Source organism: Ambystoma mexicanum, chromosome 4p (assembly GCF_040938575.1).
Source record: "Ambystoma mexicanum isolate Mex_15411 chromosome 4p, UKY_AmexF1_1, whole genome shotgun sequence".
NCBI classification, from domain to species: domain Eukaryota; kingdom Metazoa; phylum Chordata; class Amphibia; order Caudata; family Ambystomatidae; genus Ambystoma; species Ambystoma mexicanum.
Window position 1 is genome coordinate 169,987,721 of NC_090927.1, and position 20,627 is coordinate 170,008,347.

The following is a 20,627-nucleotide window of genomic DNA, read 5'->3' on the forward strand; positions in this document are numbered from 1 at the left end:
CCCGTCGTCGCCGGGTCGGGGTCCGTATACTCCCTCGGTGGAGGGGAGGGGGGCGACGGGTGAAAAGGCAGTGGAGGGTGGGAGTGCCTGGAGAATGTCCACCGAAATGTCCGCTGAGGGTTATGGTGGCGGAAGTTGGAGCGACGGAGGTAGCGGTGTAGGGGACTCCACCAGGGCCTGCTCCTCCTCATCGGTCTCGTTGCCACTCTCAAAGTCTCCCTCGTCGGGATCCCTCCTGTAGGTCTTGGCCTCGACAAATTTCTTCTCCAAAATAGTCTGAAGAGTAGAAAGCTCCTCAGAGGAGGTGTCCGTGCCCCGCAGGACTATCGTGCCCCCCCCACCCCTCTTTTCAACCAGGGGAGACTGTTTTGGGGGGAGATTATGGGCATTGCCTTCTCTGGCGTCTTCTCTATGGGCTGAAACAACAATTTCCTCCTGGCAGGCAGGGAAACTCTCGTCTTGGGGACTGTACCATATGAACCCGCTTCCGCAGCCTTCGCTAGGGACGCCGCCACGCCTTCAATGGAAGGCTTCGCTGGGTGTATCTGGGCCTGCACGACCTTGGTCGAGCTAGGGGCCTTCACCTGGGGAGGGGGGGGGTCAGCGACCCGCTCCCCCTTGGCCTTCTCTGACTCGTCCATCCGGGGCTTCTCCAGAAGCTTACCCAGGTGGTCCGACTTCCTCTTCTTCGCCGAACCGGAGCATTGGCTCATGGTCAAAGGTGCCAGAGACGCTGTGCTCACGCTGGCTGCCGAGGAGCCCGTCGCAACGGCGCTCCCGGTGCCCGCGGACTCGCAGTGCTTGGCCTTATGTTGGGCCCCCATCGCCGGGGCGCCCTCAAAGGTTTTAGAAGACCGCTCAGATTTCTTCTTGTGGCTGGGGGAGGCATGCTGCTGGGACTCACCCGTAGCAGGGGCTTTGGCCTGGAGCCATTTGGTGAGGCACCTGCGCCGGTCCTTCATGGTGCGTGGGACCATCTCCTGGCAAAACGCACAGTCATCCTCCACGTGCTTTTGGTCTGAATGCCGGCAGTAGAGGCACACAGAGTGCCCATCGTCCAAGTAGATGTTCCATAGGCCACATCCTGGACAAATCCTGAACAGAGGCGTCAAGTCTTCCTTCTCCTCTGCCATCTCCACGCGGGGTAGGCCTTGAAGAAGCTTCTGGAATCTTCCAAGAAGAAACATGACTAAAAAATCACCCTTGAGGGGCGTTGAAGAATCCGAAAATGAAATGGGTCCCCGTTAATCGGAAAATGGATCGATGGAGCTTGAGGCTCGATTGACCGGAAAAATAGAGTAAACTCTAGAAAAATCGCAAAACGCAGTAAAAGCTCGAGAGCTGTGGCATGAGGACTCCCAACACTTGAACGTGCGGTAAAAATCTGTAGATGGCTGCCAGAGGAGGGGCTTAGTTAGAGGGCAGTCATTGGCTGGGGGCAGTATGACCCGGAGACCAGTGATTGGTTGTTGGGAGAAAGACAGTTCAGAGGTGGCACCATAAAATTGCACTTTCATTTATTAAAATGATGGCAGCCCTGTTACATCAGTCAGACGGGACACAATGTGACCCGCTGAACTTTGAACCCACTATTCATTCTACCTTGGGTTGCCTCACATCTGCTAGGTTCCTCCTTGGGGGAAACAATTTTTTTTCTTTACTGAGAATTCCCAGCCTGACAGGGAATATTCATAAGCATGTGAATCCATGCCAGACCCCATGCTGGAGAATTTTATACACGCGTTCAGGTAAAAATGAATCCAAATGTTGGATATCTGAATTTCTTTAATTGCATCCATTTATGCCCCAGGAATCAAACATCAGCTTGAGCTTGGTGTTGGCAACTTCTTGCACTGTACACTAATGGGCCCTGTTGATTTAAAATGGTTTTAGATTCTTAGAGGACAAACATTCTTGAAATATCATGCAAATCAGGACAAACCTGAGGTCATCAACCTCCTTTCTCTTCCTTGACTCTTCTTTCTCTCTCCTCTTCAAATCTTGAATCTGGGCCTTTTTCTCATCCCTTTCTTCCCTGTCCCGCGACTCCTTCTCTGCTGCAAGGTCAGGGTACCGCTCATCTTTCGTCTTCTCCAGTCGATTCAGAATCTCATTCACCTTCTTATCCACGATCACACTTTTAACCTGCAGTGCAGAAAAACCTATTCTACTTATAAACAGACCAGCTACATGGAAAGCAAGTAACTTGTTAAGGGCAGCAGGCTGTGTTCATGACTTAATCTATGGTATGGTACACTTTATTTATAAAGCATCTATACACAGACAAGTGTTTCAAAGCACTCCTGGAGTGTGGGAACATAGGGAAAAAAAAACAGTTGCTCAGAGCCCTTGAAATTCTGAGACGCTAATAGTCTACACAGTGTGTATAATACATTTAACAGTTGAGACACAGCAAATAGGCCTGACAGCGATTCTGCAGTTTTACAAGTGCAATTAAAGGGTGAGGACAAAGGAGAACAGACGGACTATCTTCAGGCACGGTTAATTCAGATCGTGTAAGTGCACAGAACGGACATAGGGAGGGGGAGGTACAAGTGCACCCTGTCAGTGGAGACTGAGGTAATGGAAGAGAGCCACTCTTGGGTCATTTCTCAAGTGCAGTGAAGGTGGGTGGTGAGTACGGTCCAGAGGCAAGTGCGAGAGAGGACTGGCAGGGGTGCCCGGGACCTGCGAGACTGAGGCACACCAGGCAGCTAGTCCGCAAGCTGTAATGAAGAGAGGGAAAAAGCAGAGAGCTAGGTTAGCAGGGTAGCGGGAGAGTGAAGGAAGAGGAAGGTCTTGAGGAGTTTCCAGAACTTAAGATCAGGCTCAAGACGGAGGGCAGCAGGCAGAGTATTCCAGAGTGAAGCACCTGCTGAGGATAAGGCTCTCCCTCCAAATCTCTGCTTGGAGAACCGGCTCACTTTCAGAAGGTTGGAGGTAGACGAGCGGAGGGCTCGTGAGGGACAGTATTTAGGTAGGCAACGTTGCAGGTAGGTAGGTCCCTGGACCCAGAAAGCCTTGTGGTCAATGCAGAGTGTCTTGAATTGGATCCTTGCAACCACGGGGAGCCAGTGAAGGGATTTCAGTGCCGTAAAAATGCAGTCCCTTGGCTTGAGGCCAAGGGTAAGTCTCGCAGTTCTGTTCTGAATGAGTCGCAGAGGGCGCAGGGCATTAGAAGGGAGGTTGAGGAAGAGGCTGTTGCAAAAGTCCAGCCTAGTGAGAACCAGGGCTCTGGAAACAGTGAGCCGCTGGGAGAAAGTGAGAAAAGGTAGAGTACCCTTGAGGAGGTGTAGTTGATAGACTTTTTAGAGATGTCCGAAATGTGTGAGGAGAAGGAGAGAGTGGAGTCAAAGATGACCCCAAGGTGTTTAGCCTTGCAGGCGAGTGCAGGCGCAGGGCCAAAGGAGGCCAGCCAGAGTAAAAGTGGGAAAGCAGGAGCCCCAATGCGAACAATCTCAGTCTTACTGGCGTTGAGGCAGAGGTTGTTTGCAGCACACCATGACTGAATAGCAGACCGTCCGATATGAGCGGGGAGAAGGAAGCTGCTGAGGGTAGCCTGAAAGATAGTTTTATGTCATCCGCTTAACACTGAAAGTTAGAGGTGAAAGTGGCAATCACACGTGCCAGGGCAGCCATATAGACGTTGAAGAGCCAGGGGGATAGGATAGATCCCTGGGGAACGCCACAGGTTGAGAGAGCTATAGTCGAGAGAAAGGCTCCGAGTTCTAACTGGGATGGGAGGTCAGAGAGAAAGGAGGTTAACCATGCCAGAGCCTGACCTGTGATTCCCAGGGTGTCACGGAGACGTGCAATCAGGATGTTGTGGTTAACCATGTCAAATGCAGAGGAGAGGTCAAGGAGAATGAGGACAGAGGGAGTGTTGGTGTCAAGATTTGAGAGCAGGTCTTCACTGGTGTTCAGAAGAGCAGTTTCCGTGCCGCTGGATGCCCTAAAACCAGACTTATGGTCATGGAAGAAATGTTTTTTTTCCTCACAAAGGTTACAGGTAGTCACAATGTTTTCTACATTTTCCTAGAAAAGGCACATATCCAAGATACCAGTTTTCATCTTTTCTTCAGAGAAAACCTTTTGACAAAAGTCTCCAAATTCCCTTCAAAAACCAGAGGTTACAATCCCAGTAACCACATTGCCTCAGTAAAGCTCACAATGCCATATCACTTTTCAGACACCCACAAGTAAGCACTCACCAGTTTCCATATTGATGCTGTTTACGAGGTTTATGTCACTAAAGCCAGGTGTAGTTTAAAGAGTAGGCCCTATGGGGCACTATTAACAGCTGTAAAGTGTAACCACAGGTTTTCTGTAAAGCATATTGCTACCGATAGGCCTGATATGCTGCCCATTCTGCTGACGTGAGTGGATAGGGCTCCAAACAAGAGCCAAAAGTGCTTACTATTCAATATACATTTTAACCAAAGAAACACTACTTCAGATTTTCTGGCTGAATTTTCATTTATGTTGGAGGGACTCTTCCCCCCCCCCCCCCCCCCCCCGAGGAAGGAGCCTACATAATAGTGTTGGTGATTTTAACTGTGAATGCCTGGATGATCAATGGTATTGTTAGAAGGATAGGCTGGGTGTCTCTAATTTGAAGAGACAGAATGGCCATTTGATTAGACACAAGATGGCTGCATGGGCTCTGACCCCCTTGAATGGTGCATTTGAGGGCGATATCCTGCCAAACCTCTCATGTCTTAACAGTAAATGGTGATCGACCCTCGATTATTAAGTTTTCTCTGCAGATTTGCTAGCGAAAGGTGGTGCCTTAGACCTTGTACAATCGAGTTTAAATGACCATTCCATGATTACGTATTGGTCCCCCTTGATGTCCTTCAAACCTAACAAATAAATGTTGATGTCGTAATCAACCCAAGGAACTTTAGTGGCTGCCAGAGGAGGGGCTTAGTTAGACGGCAGTCATTGGCTGGGGGCAGTATGACCCGGAGACCAGTGATTGGTTGTTGGGAGAAAGACAGTTCAGAGGTGGCACCATAAAATTGCACTTTCATTTATTAAAATGATGGCAGCCCTGTTAAATCAGTCAGACGGACACAATGTGACCCACTGAACTTTGAACCCACTATTCATTCTACCTTGGGTTGCCTTACATCTGCTATGTTCCTCCTTGGGGGAGCTTGGCCTATTCACATAGGTGCATATTTGACAAAGAAGTTCAGCTTTACAAGAAGGAACTTAGGTTGGGAATAAGAATGTTTAAGAATGTTACAGAAGTCTTTACCATCAGCAGATACAGAGATTCGTAGATTGAAGTCCGTACTTAAGAACTGGCGTTGTAGCCGTAGATTTCTAATGCTGAACAACGATGCCGAAAGGATGCTATGCTGTATTTCAGGGCCATCTGTGGATAGATTCTGGAGCCTAATTAAAGCTCCAGTTTTCGATTCTTATATGCAAATGCAGCCGATACCACAGAAAACTTGGATAACTCATTTTAAGACACTGTATACTGCCGTAAAGGAGGAATCGATCATTCATTATGGTGGTTCCTCTTAAAGCGGAGCCCTAAAATGGGACAGCGGAGTAGCGGCAGAGTAGCAGTCCTTGGCAGGGACTGCAGCTACTCTTTGTTTCCAGCATTTGCAGACCTCAGTCTGTCTTCAGTGTTTGACTAGTGGGGAGGAGACTGTTAAAAGTTCCACTTTTCCACGGAGCGGCCGCGCAGTAGTGGCAGAGTAGCAGTCTTTGGCAGTATATGGCCACTATGATCGCCATGGACCCCATGGAAGCTGCTCTGCTTAGCCCCACCGCTCAAGAGAAGGGCCTTCGCTTGAGGAGTTTGTGCCCTCGCGCTGAGGAAAAGAAGAAACCCCCTCCCGGCAACGTGAAAGCAGATTGTTTACACATCTTGTCGGATGGCATCCCCGACATTGACTGCTTGGGTGCCGGGGACACGCCCACCTCAGAACAGGCAGCTGCGGCCCCGGCGACCTCCCTGGTAGCACGCTCTATGGCCAGCAAGCCAATGGTATCGGCATCTATTCCAGCTCTGCGGCTGTCCCTGCGGCAACCTACAACCATGGCAGATCACTACCACCCACCTGGACTACTCCAGGATGTTGAGCCGTGTGACAAACCAATTACGAACCAGCCCGCTCTCCCAAACACGGCTCCAACGGTCCTGGACCTACCTGTGGCGGTGTTGGTTTTGTCCGCCTCGTCTGCCGTGCCCGGTGAGGGCCCCCCACGAGGACGTGCCCCTCTCCAGGGGCCGCTGACTCCGCGCCGCCTGCGGGAGGACGGACGGCACCAAGTCGCAGAGAGGAGGCAGGGGCCGGCCCGGAGGGGCGGGTAGCGGACAAAGGGTACGTGCCAGGCGGCGCAGGAGAGGCACCGTCTGTGGAGTCCCTTGGTATGGGAGAGGAGCCCTCTGCTACAAATGCTCCCTTACCCGGGGAATAGGACTGTACTGTTAAGGAAACGCCAAGTAACATCACTCGGCAGTAGATTAGCTTGTGACGCTTTGGAACCCTTGCAAGCAGGGTGCACGCCCCATGGCCAACCCTTCAGGGTGAATATCAAAATTCACCCTATACCACAAAATTAAAAGTTGCTGTCTACTCAACACAACGAGAAATTGCAACCTACGCAAAAAACAGGGAATGGGTGATTGAGCAACCATTCAGACCTTTCCCCAACGAGAGCTCCCACTGTAACTAAGGGTGAAGATCCTTGTTCTAAGAAATGCAAAAGTGCTGCAAGGAACAAAAAAACATGTCCAGCCCAGTCAAGCGGTCAATCCACACACCCATGTGGGTCGATAAAAAAGAAAGGTGATTAACCATTGTGTTCCAGCAACCCTAAAAAACAGTTAGTAAAACGAACAACCAGGAAAATACTAAAATCCAAAGAAAATCCAAAATCAGTGGAAACCAACATTTCCTTAACACACACTCTAAAATATTTCTTTGGGAAGCGATGCAAAAGAAAATATGAAAATATTTGTGAAATCATTGACAGAAATGTTGGAAGTCGTGTTCAGTTCCGAGGAACCCACAGTTTTCAAAACCCCAAAAAAACAACAACAGGTACAAACCTGTCTATCTCTTTCCATCAAGAGGATCTTATACGAAAGAACCCCCCTCTCGCATTAGAATTGGCGGACGAAAAACACAAAACTCCAACGAGTTGTGAGCAGAAGACCACAGTTGACATTTGTGCCGCCCCACTAGCGGATGCGAACAGGTCTGGCCGACAGGAACCCCCTGACCTTGATACGGATCTAAGCCAAAGAGGGAAAACCACGCTAAGTGATCCCCCCAAGGAACCTAAGGAAAAGGAAAAACCGGTTCCACTGATTACAACCCCACCTCATCCCAGACCAGCTAAAAAAGACTTATATCAATGGCGTCGACTCCCTTGAGAGCTAGAAGACTCAATGAATTACCGGAATCTATACCTGTAGTCTTGGAAAAGAAAATACTTGACATTCTGACAATCATGTCAGCTTTAACGGTGGCCCTTGCGCCCTTTACAAAACTCTATGAGTTGATAAACGACACTTTAAAAGATCACAGCACAATTTCACCAATGATGCACTCCAAACTTCTTTATTTGGAGGGTTACATAGCGGCAATAGAAAAACAAAAAGAAAGAACTTACTTTCCAACTTCAGGCGACTGCTGAAGAGCAGGCACAAGCAACACTAACAACCTCAAAAGAGGTAGGGTGCCAGACCACGCGCAACTGGACTGAGCTAAACCAAATACGATCCAATACGCCAAGCGGGCGTGGTAAGTGTAAAAACATGTCTAGCATCACTCTTCAAAAAACATCCAAAGTGTCTGAGACAATCAGTAATCCATCAAGAGATTCCAAAGACAGGGGCAAAGACATCAGCCAGTCTGGAGTGAAGCATCAACATAATTGTGTGCGCAAAGTCAACGAGATAATACTCCCGACTGACCTCAAAAAAATCTACCAATAAGGGAACAGAGCTACTGTTAAACAAAGACTTCCCCATCTTTGTAGACTCTAAGTCAACTCATGCTGCAACACTGAGGAGAGAGAAACAACTGGTTTTCCGCCTACCTGTGCTGGAAAAGGGGCAGGCTGTTAAATCGTGCATGAAGCCGGATCAAAAAGCGAGGCCAACGGCAAACTGCAAATCTAGTGACACAACCTCAAACCACACTAAAGAGGGCACTTCACCTAGCTGTATTGACTTGGAGGAGTCATCTAGTTCACCAGATACATCAAAAACTACTGAGGACTTCCTGATGGATGAAGCCTTAGAAAACCTGAGCCAACATCTTGATGAAACTTCGGTAAACATCCCAGAGGACTCTTCGCCAGTTGACAGGCCCAAACATCAAAGATTGGAACTGACAGATACAAATACCATCGACATAAAAGATCAACCCCTCTTTTTGTCACTGGAGGAATGCTGCAAGAAGGTGGACCTAATCAAAAAATGGGGCTTTGATGTGCCGCTGTATAAGGGAAATGAGAAACCGGGCGTAGGCTCGCAAAGGCATTATCACTCAAAAGCATCAAACTCACTAAATTACAGCCCAGTGAGGAAAACAAGTAAACCAAAAGAAAAATTGGAAACCGCACGAGAACAGCAGATGAAAGGCACTTCTAGAGAAGGTCGTAGAGATGATAGGAGAGACACTATGCAAGAAAAGGAAAAAAAAAAAAAAACGAGGTAGAGGTGCACCAACACAATCCAGAACTCCAGTAGTAAAGAGATTGAATCCAGTTTTCAAACTATAACAAATAAGTAACAGCTGAGAATACGTCATTCTCAACAGAAAAACAGTAATGGAACTGCTCCACAGCATCCCAAAACTTAGATCAGTGGAATCTAACGACCTCCAAATAGTTCAGCAGAGTCATTAAGGCCAACAGGCGACCACTTGTACATAACCTCCAGATCAGTAAAACAGAGGCTACGCGACTCCATGGGAAACCTCTTAAAACTCGGATATGATCTCATAGAAATTGAGGAACCTAGATACCAACAACATGGAGATACTCAGAAGGCAAGCAGAAAACACTTGTGCTCAGCGAAAATAAAAGAACAATAAGTACACCAGATGATCACTCGACAACAATCGAAATAGGTACTCTCAACTGCAACTTAACGAGAAGCCAATTGAACCACTCTTGGAGACAAGTAGCCCTATGGGGCGAAAGGAAGCGTAGCCTCATCAATTAAAGATGAAAGCCAAAATCCAATTTGCAAGCCAAATAATGAACAAGAGGAGGCAGGTAAAAGTGAACGAAGACCTTATGGTCCATTGACATCAATAAAAAGAACTTTCATGCAGAATGTTGTAAAAGATCTACAGCAGCCAACCGAAAGGGAAAAACAACCCTTTACAAAACCTATGGGCTTGGCTTCCGAAGTCTCTTACCCCTCAAAGAAAATAGCAACTCCAGTCCACCCATAAAATTGCCACGCAAACGAAACAACGCAACACCAACTCAACCATCAGGCTAGGTTCATGGCGCACACAAGGGTTTGTCCATCGTACGGTGCCGGGAGATGTGAATCTGGCGTCCTTTGATATCCTGTGCCTTCAGGAGATGTGGCTCACAACTAAGCCTGTCTTAGACTGGTTCGACATAGCCTTTGCTCTGGCTAAGAAAGGCCCAAAAGGGAGACCATCATCGGGCCTGCTAATTGCGACAAGCACAGAGAAGGTGATTAAAATGGTCAAAATTCTGACAGCGTCCCTTTTCCTATTAACAGTCCAAGTGAAGTGGAACTATTGGAATCCAGACCTGGGTAAATCACGGACAACATTGGCTATAATTATAAAAAGCTACTGGAATCCAGATGCCATCGCAAACTATGGCTTCCTGGACATGATGGAGAAAGAAATCGATCGATTGTATACCGACCATTCCGAACCACATCTCTTCATCTGCGGAGATCTGAATGCAGTTTGCGCAAAGAAGTCTCTACGGCAGAGTTGCGTGGTAAAGATTGGCTCTCTGATGACCTCGAGAGATCTAGTTAATCTCGACACCACTTATGCCTGCACCAACCGTATTCCAACCTGGGAAGGTCGTAATTCATCGGCCACTATTGATTACATCTTTGTCTCAACTGCTTTGCTTGCAACTATCGTCTCCTTTAATATCTTCAAAACCACGGCAAGCGACCACAACTTATTGTGCACAACGTGGCCAGCTATTTTGGCGGAAAAAAGTAATGCCAAACTCTAACCTGGAAGTAAATTCCAAAGGAAATCGTCTCACTGAGCGTAAATACGTTTTGACCAACAAATATGCTCAGTTAGGACTATCGGGAGAGGCTTACATTCAACCAGACTACTGCTCACTGCTTAACATCTTTAAAAAACCAAAACTGAACTTTGAGACAGCCAACAAAAAATCTGTCCACAATTCTGATCCAATATTGGTCGCAAGAAGACCAAAAGCTAGCAACAGCTCTGACAGAAACTAACGAGCTCTGTCTGTAGAGCTGAAGAAATATAAGATCTGGCTAAAAGACTATCGCTATACCTTGTACCAAAGGGACTCGGAAGAAATGCTGAGGTTTGTTTGCGGTAAAAACTCTCGCAAATTCTGGGCTCAGATGAACTCCACAGAACGAACTACAACAGATTCGCTAACAAACAGCATTGCAGAAGACACTTGGACAATGCACTACAAAAGTCTCTTCTACGATTCTTTGGTAACACCGAAAACCATACAGGAACAAGGTACGTCTTTGGTAGAGCTTCATGACAGACAAGCTATTTGGAAGCCCTGAAGAAACTTAAAAATTCAAGGGGCCCCTGGCCCCAACGGATTGACAAAGCCAGGTCTTTCAAAGGTCTACAATTACCAAGGAACTACCTAAATCTTGGACCACCTCAGTAGTAGTTCCCATCTTTAAGAGAGGAAATAGAGACGACCCCAAGAACTTTCGTCCTATTGCTCGCTTAGACGTGATTGGCAAAGTATACGGGTCACTGCTCCTCCATTTTCGAACATGGGCAAGTGGGGCACCTTGTGACTACCCCTTTCAGTCCGGCTTTAAAAAGAACTTTGGTACTTACATCAACATTCTAACGCCGAGGGTTCTAAAAAGCAAGTCACTAGCAGGCGGCTCTCAAACTTTCATGGCTTTCATCGACCTAAGTAATGCATTTGACCAAGTAGACAGAGCAAGACTGTGGGAGAAGCTATGAAAATTGAATTGTCCGGCTGCCATACTACATCCACTTATAGCACTCCACACCAATACCAAAATACAAGTCCAGCTCAACCACATAGGGTCCTTAGCTGAAGACATCACCACAACCGTGGGTTAAAACAAGGTTGTCCACTGGCCCCGGCACTTTTTCTGAGCTTTATAGGCGACTATAAGGAAACAGAGCATAAGGTTAGAGCCTTCCCACCGCAACTCGGAAAGGTCACAATATCTAGGATCCTGTACGTGGACGATATTATCCTCATTGATCAAACCGCTATTGGTTTACAGGGACAGCTGACCAACTTCGCCGAATACATCTCAGAAAATCACCTTGAAATTAACAAATCGAAAACAAAAATGCTATCCTCTGGAAAGGGGCGTGGAAAAGGAGACAACTTTGCCTGGCATATGGAGGGCGAACGTATCGAGAAGGTGGCTGACTTTGTACTTAAGTATCATGCTGGACAGATCGCAACATGAAAGTGCCATGCTAGCAAAAACAAAGTCTAACTTCGCAGGCCAAAGACATAGATAAGAAGTATGGTCATTTTTCCTTAGCACCTGTCCGACTACTACAAAGCCAAGGTCGTCCCATTGCTTGTTTATGGGGCCAAAGCCATGCCGGGGCTACCAAAAAAGATCTGGCTGACATTAGAAAGCCACTACTGGAGGAAAGTCCTGAACTTGCCAAATTCTATGCCTATGGTCATAAGACGCGAATTGAGCCAGCTTTCACTACAATCAGTGGCAGAAAGAAACACCATGATGCTGTTCAGGAAACTTTTGTTGGGAAACCGCCCTGAGCTATTAGTAGCAGTTAATAATGAGCTGGGAGGGAGGACTATGTACTGCTCTAAACCAATTGTCTGCAGAAGAAGCCAAATTGGAATTGATCCATTGCTCTAAAGAGCTAAATGAAAATCTGACAAAGATTCATAAAAAAAAATTAAACTTGATTGGGCTAGCACGTGTGATCAAGCAGCAACCTACAAACTGGTTTCGCACCTCCCGCATGTGATTCAGAAACGCCACATTTTACTTCAACCATTTGTGGTGAAATACCCTAATCGGAACCTGAGAAACACCTTTTTAAGAGCACGCTTAAACCTTTTACACACTAATGAACTTTTGGCTATCCGAGGTATGGCAATCTCGAACAAATGCAGATTCTGCAAAAACCCAAACGAGATTGAAACAAGGCCTCTCCTCTTGTCATGTCCAGGAGTGGAAAAAATCAGGAAACCCTATCGGAAGCCCATATTTTCAGGGAGGAGGTTTGGTGGTCAAGACTAATTGGAGGTGGAAAGACAACTTGGGCGACGGCCGCAGCGAAAATAATGGACTTGATTTTAACAGCAAAAGTAGATGAAGTTGGAAGGTCTAAGTAAAAAATTCTTGTAAAAACCTTGAGGGTTAATCAAGCATAAAAAAAAGGGACCTGGAAGATCTAATCAAATTGATTAAAAGCAGTAAAGGATCTAACGCTCCAGCACCCGATGGGCTCTCTGCAATGACTCTGAAATCGGACGTAGTGCTTTGGGCAACAATCTCAGTGTTTGAAAATATTCTGATGATCCAATCGATTCCTCCAAACTGGAAACTGGCTTTTATTATTTTGATTTTCAAGGGTGATGATCGATTTTCCCCCTTCAACTATAGGCCAATTTGATTGCTGGATGCGTCAAATAAAAACGTTATAAAGATACTGCTGTTGGTGCTTCAAACTTGGACCAAAGATGCCGACAACGTGGATCTCAGGCGTGCTTTAAGACAGGAGTCGGAACGGGACTAAACAACTGTTTCACTGCTAGATACCCAAGCCAGGGACCAGAAGAGGGCTTTGTAGTTAGCGTTTCGAGATAGAAGCAAAGCTTTCGACTGTTAATTGTGCAGTTTTGTGGAAGGAATTGTTTGTGGTTGCCCGGCTCCTTTAATTGGTATCCTAGTTGCCCTGCATAGGGATACCAGTATATGTGTAAGGCTGGACTCTTCAGGTAACTACTCACAGTGGATCGAGAAACTGGGGGCCGCGGCAAGGGTGTGTTCTAGCTCCATTTTTATTTAATTTTTATATTAAAAATGTGGGTTCTTGCTGGAACACAATGCAAACTAACCCCCCCACACTTGGGCAATGCCAAAACCCAAAACTTGAATTATGCTGACAATATTTTATTTGATAGAACCCCGATCAGCCTGCAGCATGCATTACAAGGTATAAATCAATTTTTGTTGGGGTTCAATCTGAATTTTAATATACCCAAATCACAATATTTAAATTTTAAACTTGGGTCATTGGAAATGCAAACATTTTAAATGGCACATTGCAGACAAGCCATTAGAGGTTGTTACATGTTTTAAATGGTTTATAGTGACTAATAGCATTTTTTCGAATGCCATTATGGTGAAACAAATTGGCGAAAAAAATATTTAGAATGTTTTTTTTTAAAGGGGGTGTCCCCCAAACCTCTCCTTTTTTTTAAACACTTTTTTTTACTTTGAAACCCCCCAAAAAAACAAACACATTAAATAAAAAAAAACATTAGAAATATTTTTTTCAGCTAATTTTTTTCGACATAATTGCATTTCGAAGAAATGCACTCGAAAAAATGACCGGATACCGTTTTAAATATCTGCGTAATCTATTCTGGTATTGCAAAATTGGCACTATAACACAAGAAAAGAGTGCCATTTCAGTTGTCCCCACCGCATCCCACTTAATTCAATTTGACTATAAGTATGGGCGTTTTTTGCCCATCCCAATGATTAAGCTCTAAAAGGAGAAAATCCGGCCAAAATGAATTTTTGGTGATGGACATGCTGGTCGGAATAAGGTATGAATTGGGGCTGTTGCCACTGGGGAAGTCTGCAGAGCGGTGGGTGCTGCAAATATGCGCATCAATTCTGGTACCCCCACGTGATTCTCTGTTTGTATAATTGGGGAACATTTGAAGCCAGGACTACTGTAATCCACTGATACAGTGGAAAAGCAAGTGAGAGGACTTACTGACGAAGATAGAATCTTCGGGGGAGGAGCTCTGCACGAAACCGAACAAAGTCCAAACTAAAAAAGTATGAATGGATTACGATTAGCATCAGTCATGGGGTCTCGTTGCTTTGAGGACCACTTTAAATGGAACATTAACATTTTTGGAACTGTAGCACCGTACTTGAAAAAACATCTGTCGAAATGTTTTAGATCAATGATTTTAAGAATCAAATTGAACCTTCTGCCGACATTGGATGTATTGGGTAGGAGACTGAAAATTGCGACGCCACAAATTGCAGCTATTGTGGTCAATACCCAGAGACACTTAGAAATCTTTGCATAGTGTGTCCTACTCTTGCAGAATTGCAGGCGGATAAACTCAATACATTCTTACCAGTTGTCAAAGGTTATAACCCAGAACAGGACATGCATTACTGCATTATGAATAGCATTTCTGATGATTGTATCTGCTTAGATTCACACGCTGTGCATATAGTCCGACATCTAGTGGTAACAGCAGAGTATTGCATCTTTCTTTCAAGGATCGAAAGGGCACATCGATATGGGCGTGCCTGTAACACCATCCCCAACGTGGAGTGTAGTGTACCCAAAATCCCTCACGCGTCGAGGTCCCTCTGGTTGTGTTTTTTCTGCCGTGAACCTTAGGACCATCGTGGGAGAGTACAGAGAGAGAGAGAGAGATGTAAGGTTTCTATGTTCCTTCTACTTCATCAGGAGAGGAAGGATGGGCACATTTGAATCTAAGCAGATACAATCATCAGAAATGCTATTACGGTAAGTAATGCATGTCTTCTGATGTTTGTTAATCTGCTTAGAAACTAATACAGGGAACCAATGAGCGTGCACAATCCAAACCATCACAATCTATCTAGCCAATGGAGGTTCTCTACCTGGAGGAGCTTGGTCCAAGATTTTGTGGAGAAGAAACACTCCAGTGGCCCAGGAACAGTCCAATCATGTTGCAGCCAGTCCAACCAGTAGCAAGGACTGAGAACAATGAGAAACAGTCCAGCATAGAGGTTCAACAGCCAAAAGAAAAACCAGATCCAAGACAAAAGACCTTAGGCCCAGCCAGTATGGCCAAACATGGTCCTAGAAAAATACGCAATCATCCCTGTGGCAAATCCTCCTGCAATTCAAGCAATTATCTGCTCTCTGAGGAAAGCACAGGGTATTCCCTAGACATGCAAATTCACTCAATGGCTGGCAGACACAGGTTTTGGCTGCCAGACAATCAGGCGGTCCCCAAAAAGAACAGACAGGATGTGAACTGGGTCCATTTGTTGGAGGAAACTAGCTTATGCCAATTTAAAGCACAAGGTGGTGAATGGATGGGTCCAGGGTGAGCCTATGTTTGCCCAGAAAACATTTTAGGCCTGCCCCATGGTCTCCACACAAAGGGTTGGCCAGAAACGAAACGGCTATAGGGATACAACATGTATTACTACTCTAACTGCCACTATACTGATAGACTGGGCTACCAATATAGCAAAATCGGCTACACTCCTTGTGAAGCAAAAACGAAATTACAATTGCTAACAGACTACTCCACAATACAAGATTAGGGTCAAATAGGCTACCATAGGATAACATAAAAAAATAAAGTGATTGTGGAATTCAGAGTAAGGCCCTCTGAACACAACAGGTCATGGAGCCAAAAAAAAATTCACGGCAAAAAGGCTAAAAGTTTAAGGGTCCTAGAACATGGGATAACATAACAAAAATTGAATTCTATACCAACGATCACACATGCTTCACTACTGTGCAAACTCAATGAATTTGGGAACAACAAAACTCCAAATTATTCAATGGCACTCGCTACAAATTCCCACCAGTCTCCATCACAATGGACAGCGCTCAACTCTGGAATAGTCATAATCAGAATAAAGTATTGCTACTTGTCTTGGCATAAGACACTTACATCCTTTTGTTTGAAGAAGCCAATCTGACCCACGTCCATGTCCCCAGTTTTCTTCAGATTGGCCCACGGCGTGTAAACAACATTGATGTTGTTCATCTTGGATCCTGAAATAAAAAATCATAATCAGAATTTAAGTTCGTTCATTGGCACACTCTTCAGAGTTCTATTTCACCCTTTTGGTGCCAATTACAGTGAGCCAGAGGTCAAGATAAATTACAACATCTGAAGTTCCTCGGTTAATCTGATAGTATAGGAAACATTCCTCTTAAACAAGACAATGTATTATAAAATGTATTAAAACTGCTTTGGATCTTCATAAGTAATAGTGTACCATTGAAGGTACACAAGACTTCTCATGTATCTTTTAACATTCATTGAGTGCTTGAACAGTCTGACAAGTTTCACCATGAACAGTCTAAAAAGGTATTGGCAAAACAAACTCAAATATCAAAAATAGCTTACCTTTGAGAAGCGTAAACAAACGAACAATGTCCAGTGCAGAACCATGTGCTTCACCTACTGTTTTAAGACCAAAGTAATGTCCTATCCAATCCTGAATACACAATTGGGCAACTTCTTCTCAAAGGACCCATCCCTTTGCAAGAGCCTAACCCATATTTGATTAAATCTAAGCAGTTAAGAGCATTCAATTTCCACTATAGAACAGTTAGCAGATAGTCCGTTGAGGTGTTAGCGCATGAAAGATTGCTGTGGTTGTTAGGGCGAATTCTCAAAAATGTGCTAATTCCCTCCACCTTAGAGACCCCCAGCAACTGTGCTGGATTTTGAGGACTGGATTCTTTTAACCTGGAGAGAGTGTCACCCTTTTTCCCACTCATGCATTTTTGTGTGAATTTTACCTCAATTTCTCATTTGGTTGTGGAGTCTGAGACACTCAATAGGCATCATCTTTTACAATTGTGTCACACCACACCTTCAGTGCAGTGACACGGGGAAGTATTTTTAGATTTCCCAAGGTTTAGATACCTTCTCTGGGATAAACTACTGTTTCCCAGATCAGTAAAGTGAAATTGACTTTACTTCGCATTGTACCTTCTAGACCCAGCACACCCTATCTTACAATAGAGTGCTGGAGGGGTTACTAAGTATCCCCCGTTTCTAAATGCTCATGTAACATTTTATGTTACCCTTTCCTCAATGGACTGGCTGGTGGCAGTGGTTTCGTTTTGAACTACCAAGGTTTATATTTACCGCGACCGTCCGCAGACCCAGTAACGTTAACCGCGGGAGCCATCTTTTTCAAAATGGTGTCCATCCATCCTTGTTAAAATGGTGCCTGGTCTTTTTCACCAGATCTTTGTGGAAAGGTCCTTTGAGGTTTTCTCTGCGTGCCAAACCAGGTTTGGTCTCTTTGTTCATTCGCCTTTGGCAGGCTCCAGGGGTGAAACCCGCCTCTGGCTCCTGAGTGTCTGGGCTAGGCAGGAAGTGAGGAAGGTGCCCGAAACTCCCTGTGCTAGTCTCCTAGGAGACCCAAATGCCCTCTGTGGTGATTGGCTGGCTGACTGTCGGGCAAGGACAGCCACCCTCCTGGGTGAGTGGCAGCTATGCTGGAATGAATGGGAGAGAACTGAACAAAAGGCGAGTCTCTTGGCTTGGAAGGCAGAGTCAACCACTGGACGAAGGAACCGAAGAAGAGCTTGAAGAGGACGGCTGCTGCAACTCCTGGACAGTTGGTTTGCCCGGTGAAGCCCTGCTGCAGGTTCGAATCGCCAAGTTTGCATCGACAGAGAAGCCCTGCAAGGACGACTTCTCCCTTTGAGTTGGTGGGACCAATCAACTCCCAAGTAAGCCACCTGGGCACCCATCTTGAAGCTGATTGAATTTCCTCAGCGTTGCTGCAGGAAACCATAGAGCCAGGGAGAGGGACACCAGAATGTGTGCGTTTCTTGTAAGCTGGCCTAAAGCTTATAAGATCCTCCGTGCTCCCACGAAGCAGGAATGACCAAGCCTGAACCTCCCCCCCCCCCCAACCCTCTCAGTCGAGTGCGGGACCTCAGATGATGAAAGTCCACCTTGACAGCCAGGAACCACGCTTATTGCCATTTGCTGTACCGCAAGGAGCTGAAACGTGAAACAGCCACTGAAAGTAAAGTTGCCGGTTGCCAGCTTTGACGGTGCCAGTACAGTGCAGGAGTCCCGACGTTCTCCCTCCTGCCCTCACGACTGTTGCCCAGGAATAGTGAGATCTGAAGAGCTGTACAAGAACAGAAGTCTTCAGTTGCATCTTTTTCTTCTTTACCAAGGTACTGTAAAACAAGTCTAAGAGAACGTACCTCTTACTGTGGAAGTATCTGTAACTTCTGCAACTAACAAGTCTAATCAGCTTGTAGCCCTACATTTGATTCTTCTTTTTATCCAAGACTCCCAAGAACTTGTGCAAAGCCTTTTCCATTTACTTACCTGAAGTGCTGCATCCTATACAAAGACTTTGGCCTATTGACCTTGGCTTAGCCTAATGAATTGAATGACTAAGTGATATCTGAAAGTATTGGCCCTGCTTATGAATATTTGTAAATTCTTGTGTTCCAACAACCTTTTCCTTTTACTTTTTAAAGATTATTCGGAATGCCAACAGTGAGATATTAATGTCCCCAGCACCCGTTACTGAAGTCACCTGTAGGTGTAGGTTGTGTCTCTGGGCCATCCCAAAGGGGTCTTGTTTGATTCAGTAACTCAGTGTACAGTATTGAAGTACATTTGTGTGTTACTATTTCTCCCTTCTGAAGAAGGCTTTATAACTGACTGATAAATACATTAATTGTTTATGCAAGAAACCTTGAGCGCAAGAGTTTATTTGAATACCTGTAACTGTGAATCTTTCTGTTAACTCCACTACAGCTCACATTTCCCCTCTTGAGATGAGCCTGGCTGCTCAACACGGTATCAAAACTGTGTAGTAGAAGCATATAACAAAGGTTGGGTTGCCTATACCTGTAGTCATAGTTGTTTGTAGTGTTCCCAGAAGGTACTGCATTCAAACCTTGCCCAACAGTGGTCCAACATAGTTTTTGCACCTTGTGTTTCCTGTATATACCCTCTTGTCAGTGAAGACATTAATTTAGCCTTAAACCAAGAAGGATATTGCACCGCGGGAGACACTAGTCTCCTTTTCAAAGACCTTGACTTGGACGTACTCACTCTTACCAAGACGTGGTTCAATGCCAGCTCTGTCTCTGCTCTTCACTCTCCTTCTTGAGGGCTACAAAATCCTCTCCAAAACCAGGCCCAACACGCCTGTAGGTGGAGTGGCCCCGATCTTCCCTGAGCGAGTCCCTGTTTCCATCATTCCCACTCAATCCTTCTCTTTTCAATGCCTCGCCTGTAGGCTGGGGCTTTCTCATTCGCCCTCGCCACCATCTACAGACCCCCTGGCCCCATCTCCGGCTTCCTCTCTGAATGGGACGACCTTGCCTCATCTCTTAACCTCTTCTTCCAAACTCCTCCCTGGTGACTTCAACATCCATCTCGACTCTGGAATCCTCCACCTCTCAAATCCGGGTCCACTGACTACCTCTCTCACTATTCTTCCTTCCGGCCAGACTCGCTCTGCAGGCCACATCTCTAATCCGGTCATCACCCCCTCTCCTGGTCTGAACACCCTCTCCTTTCCTCCCATCTGGGGCCCCTTGGCCCTCTATCCAAGCCACCCCCTGCACTGCTAGCCTTCATTCGACGAATGAAGCAAGCATCAGTTGCTGCTTTTGCCTCCACTTTCACCCCCCCCCCCTCCAACCCAGTCTCCCGACTCTCCCTCTGACTATGTCCTTGCTAATTTGCATCTTGCCATCTCCAACACTCTCGGCTTCCTTGCCGCTGCCATGAGGATTTGTCTAAAACCTGGCACAAAGAACAGCTGGTACGACTCTGATCTAGCATCTCTGAAATGCAAGTGCAGAGTTGCTGAACGGAAGTGACAGACCTTGGGCTCATCCTCTGACAAACTGGCCTGCCACCTGCTCCAAAGGCAATATTGCATCTCTATCAGCTCTAAAAAAGCAGGCCCACATCCAAACCTGCATCACAGGAGCCTCTAAAAGAGTCGAACTTTTCAAAATCTGCAAGGAACTTGCCAATCCACTTTAGTCTCCACCTCACTCCTTCCTTCCCAGGCCCTCTGCACTGCTGTGGCCTCCCACTTCAAATCCAAAACTCAGGACACCATGTCCTCACTCTCCTCCAGTCATCCATCTCTCCTCTCTCCTCCCCATAACACCGAACAAGGTCTCTAAAGTTGTCTGTTCTATGAAGGCCATCATCTCTCTCGCTCCAGCCCTTGCAGACCTCTGTAAACACTCCTTTGCCACTGGCTCTTTCCCTCAATCACTGCCTTGTACACCCTCTCCTAAAGACGGCATCTGCTGAACCCTCCTGCGTGGCTAACCATCTCCATTACGCCCTTCCTGGGTAAACTCTTGGAAAAGTTGGTCCTCCTCTAACTGACTCTCCACGCTGATCTAGCAGGGTGCCTTCATGACCACCAA

General features: G+C 46.1%; 1 protein-coding gene across 2 annotated transcripts in view; it reads right to left on the reverse strand.

The window, feature by feature from the left end:
* The window catches only part of CCDC25 (coiled-coil domain containing 25), a 217,652-nt gene that overhangs the window by 73,318 nt on the left and 123,707 nt on the right, over positions 1-20,627 (reverse strand). For both annotated transcript variants that reach the window (XM_069605626.1, XM_069605625.1), the window contains exons 6-7: positions 16,126-16,229; positions 1,943-2,145 (exon numbers count right to left, since the gene is read on the reverse strand). In XM_069605626.1, the coding sequence (XP_069461727.1) occupies positions 1,943-2,145; positions 16,126-16,229 (307 nt within the window). The remainder of the gene's footprint in view (positions 1-1,942; positions 2,146-16,125; positions 16,230-20,627) is intronic.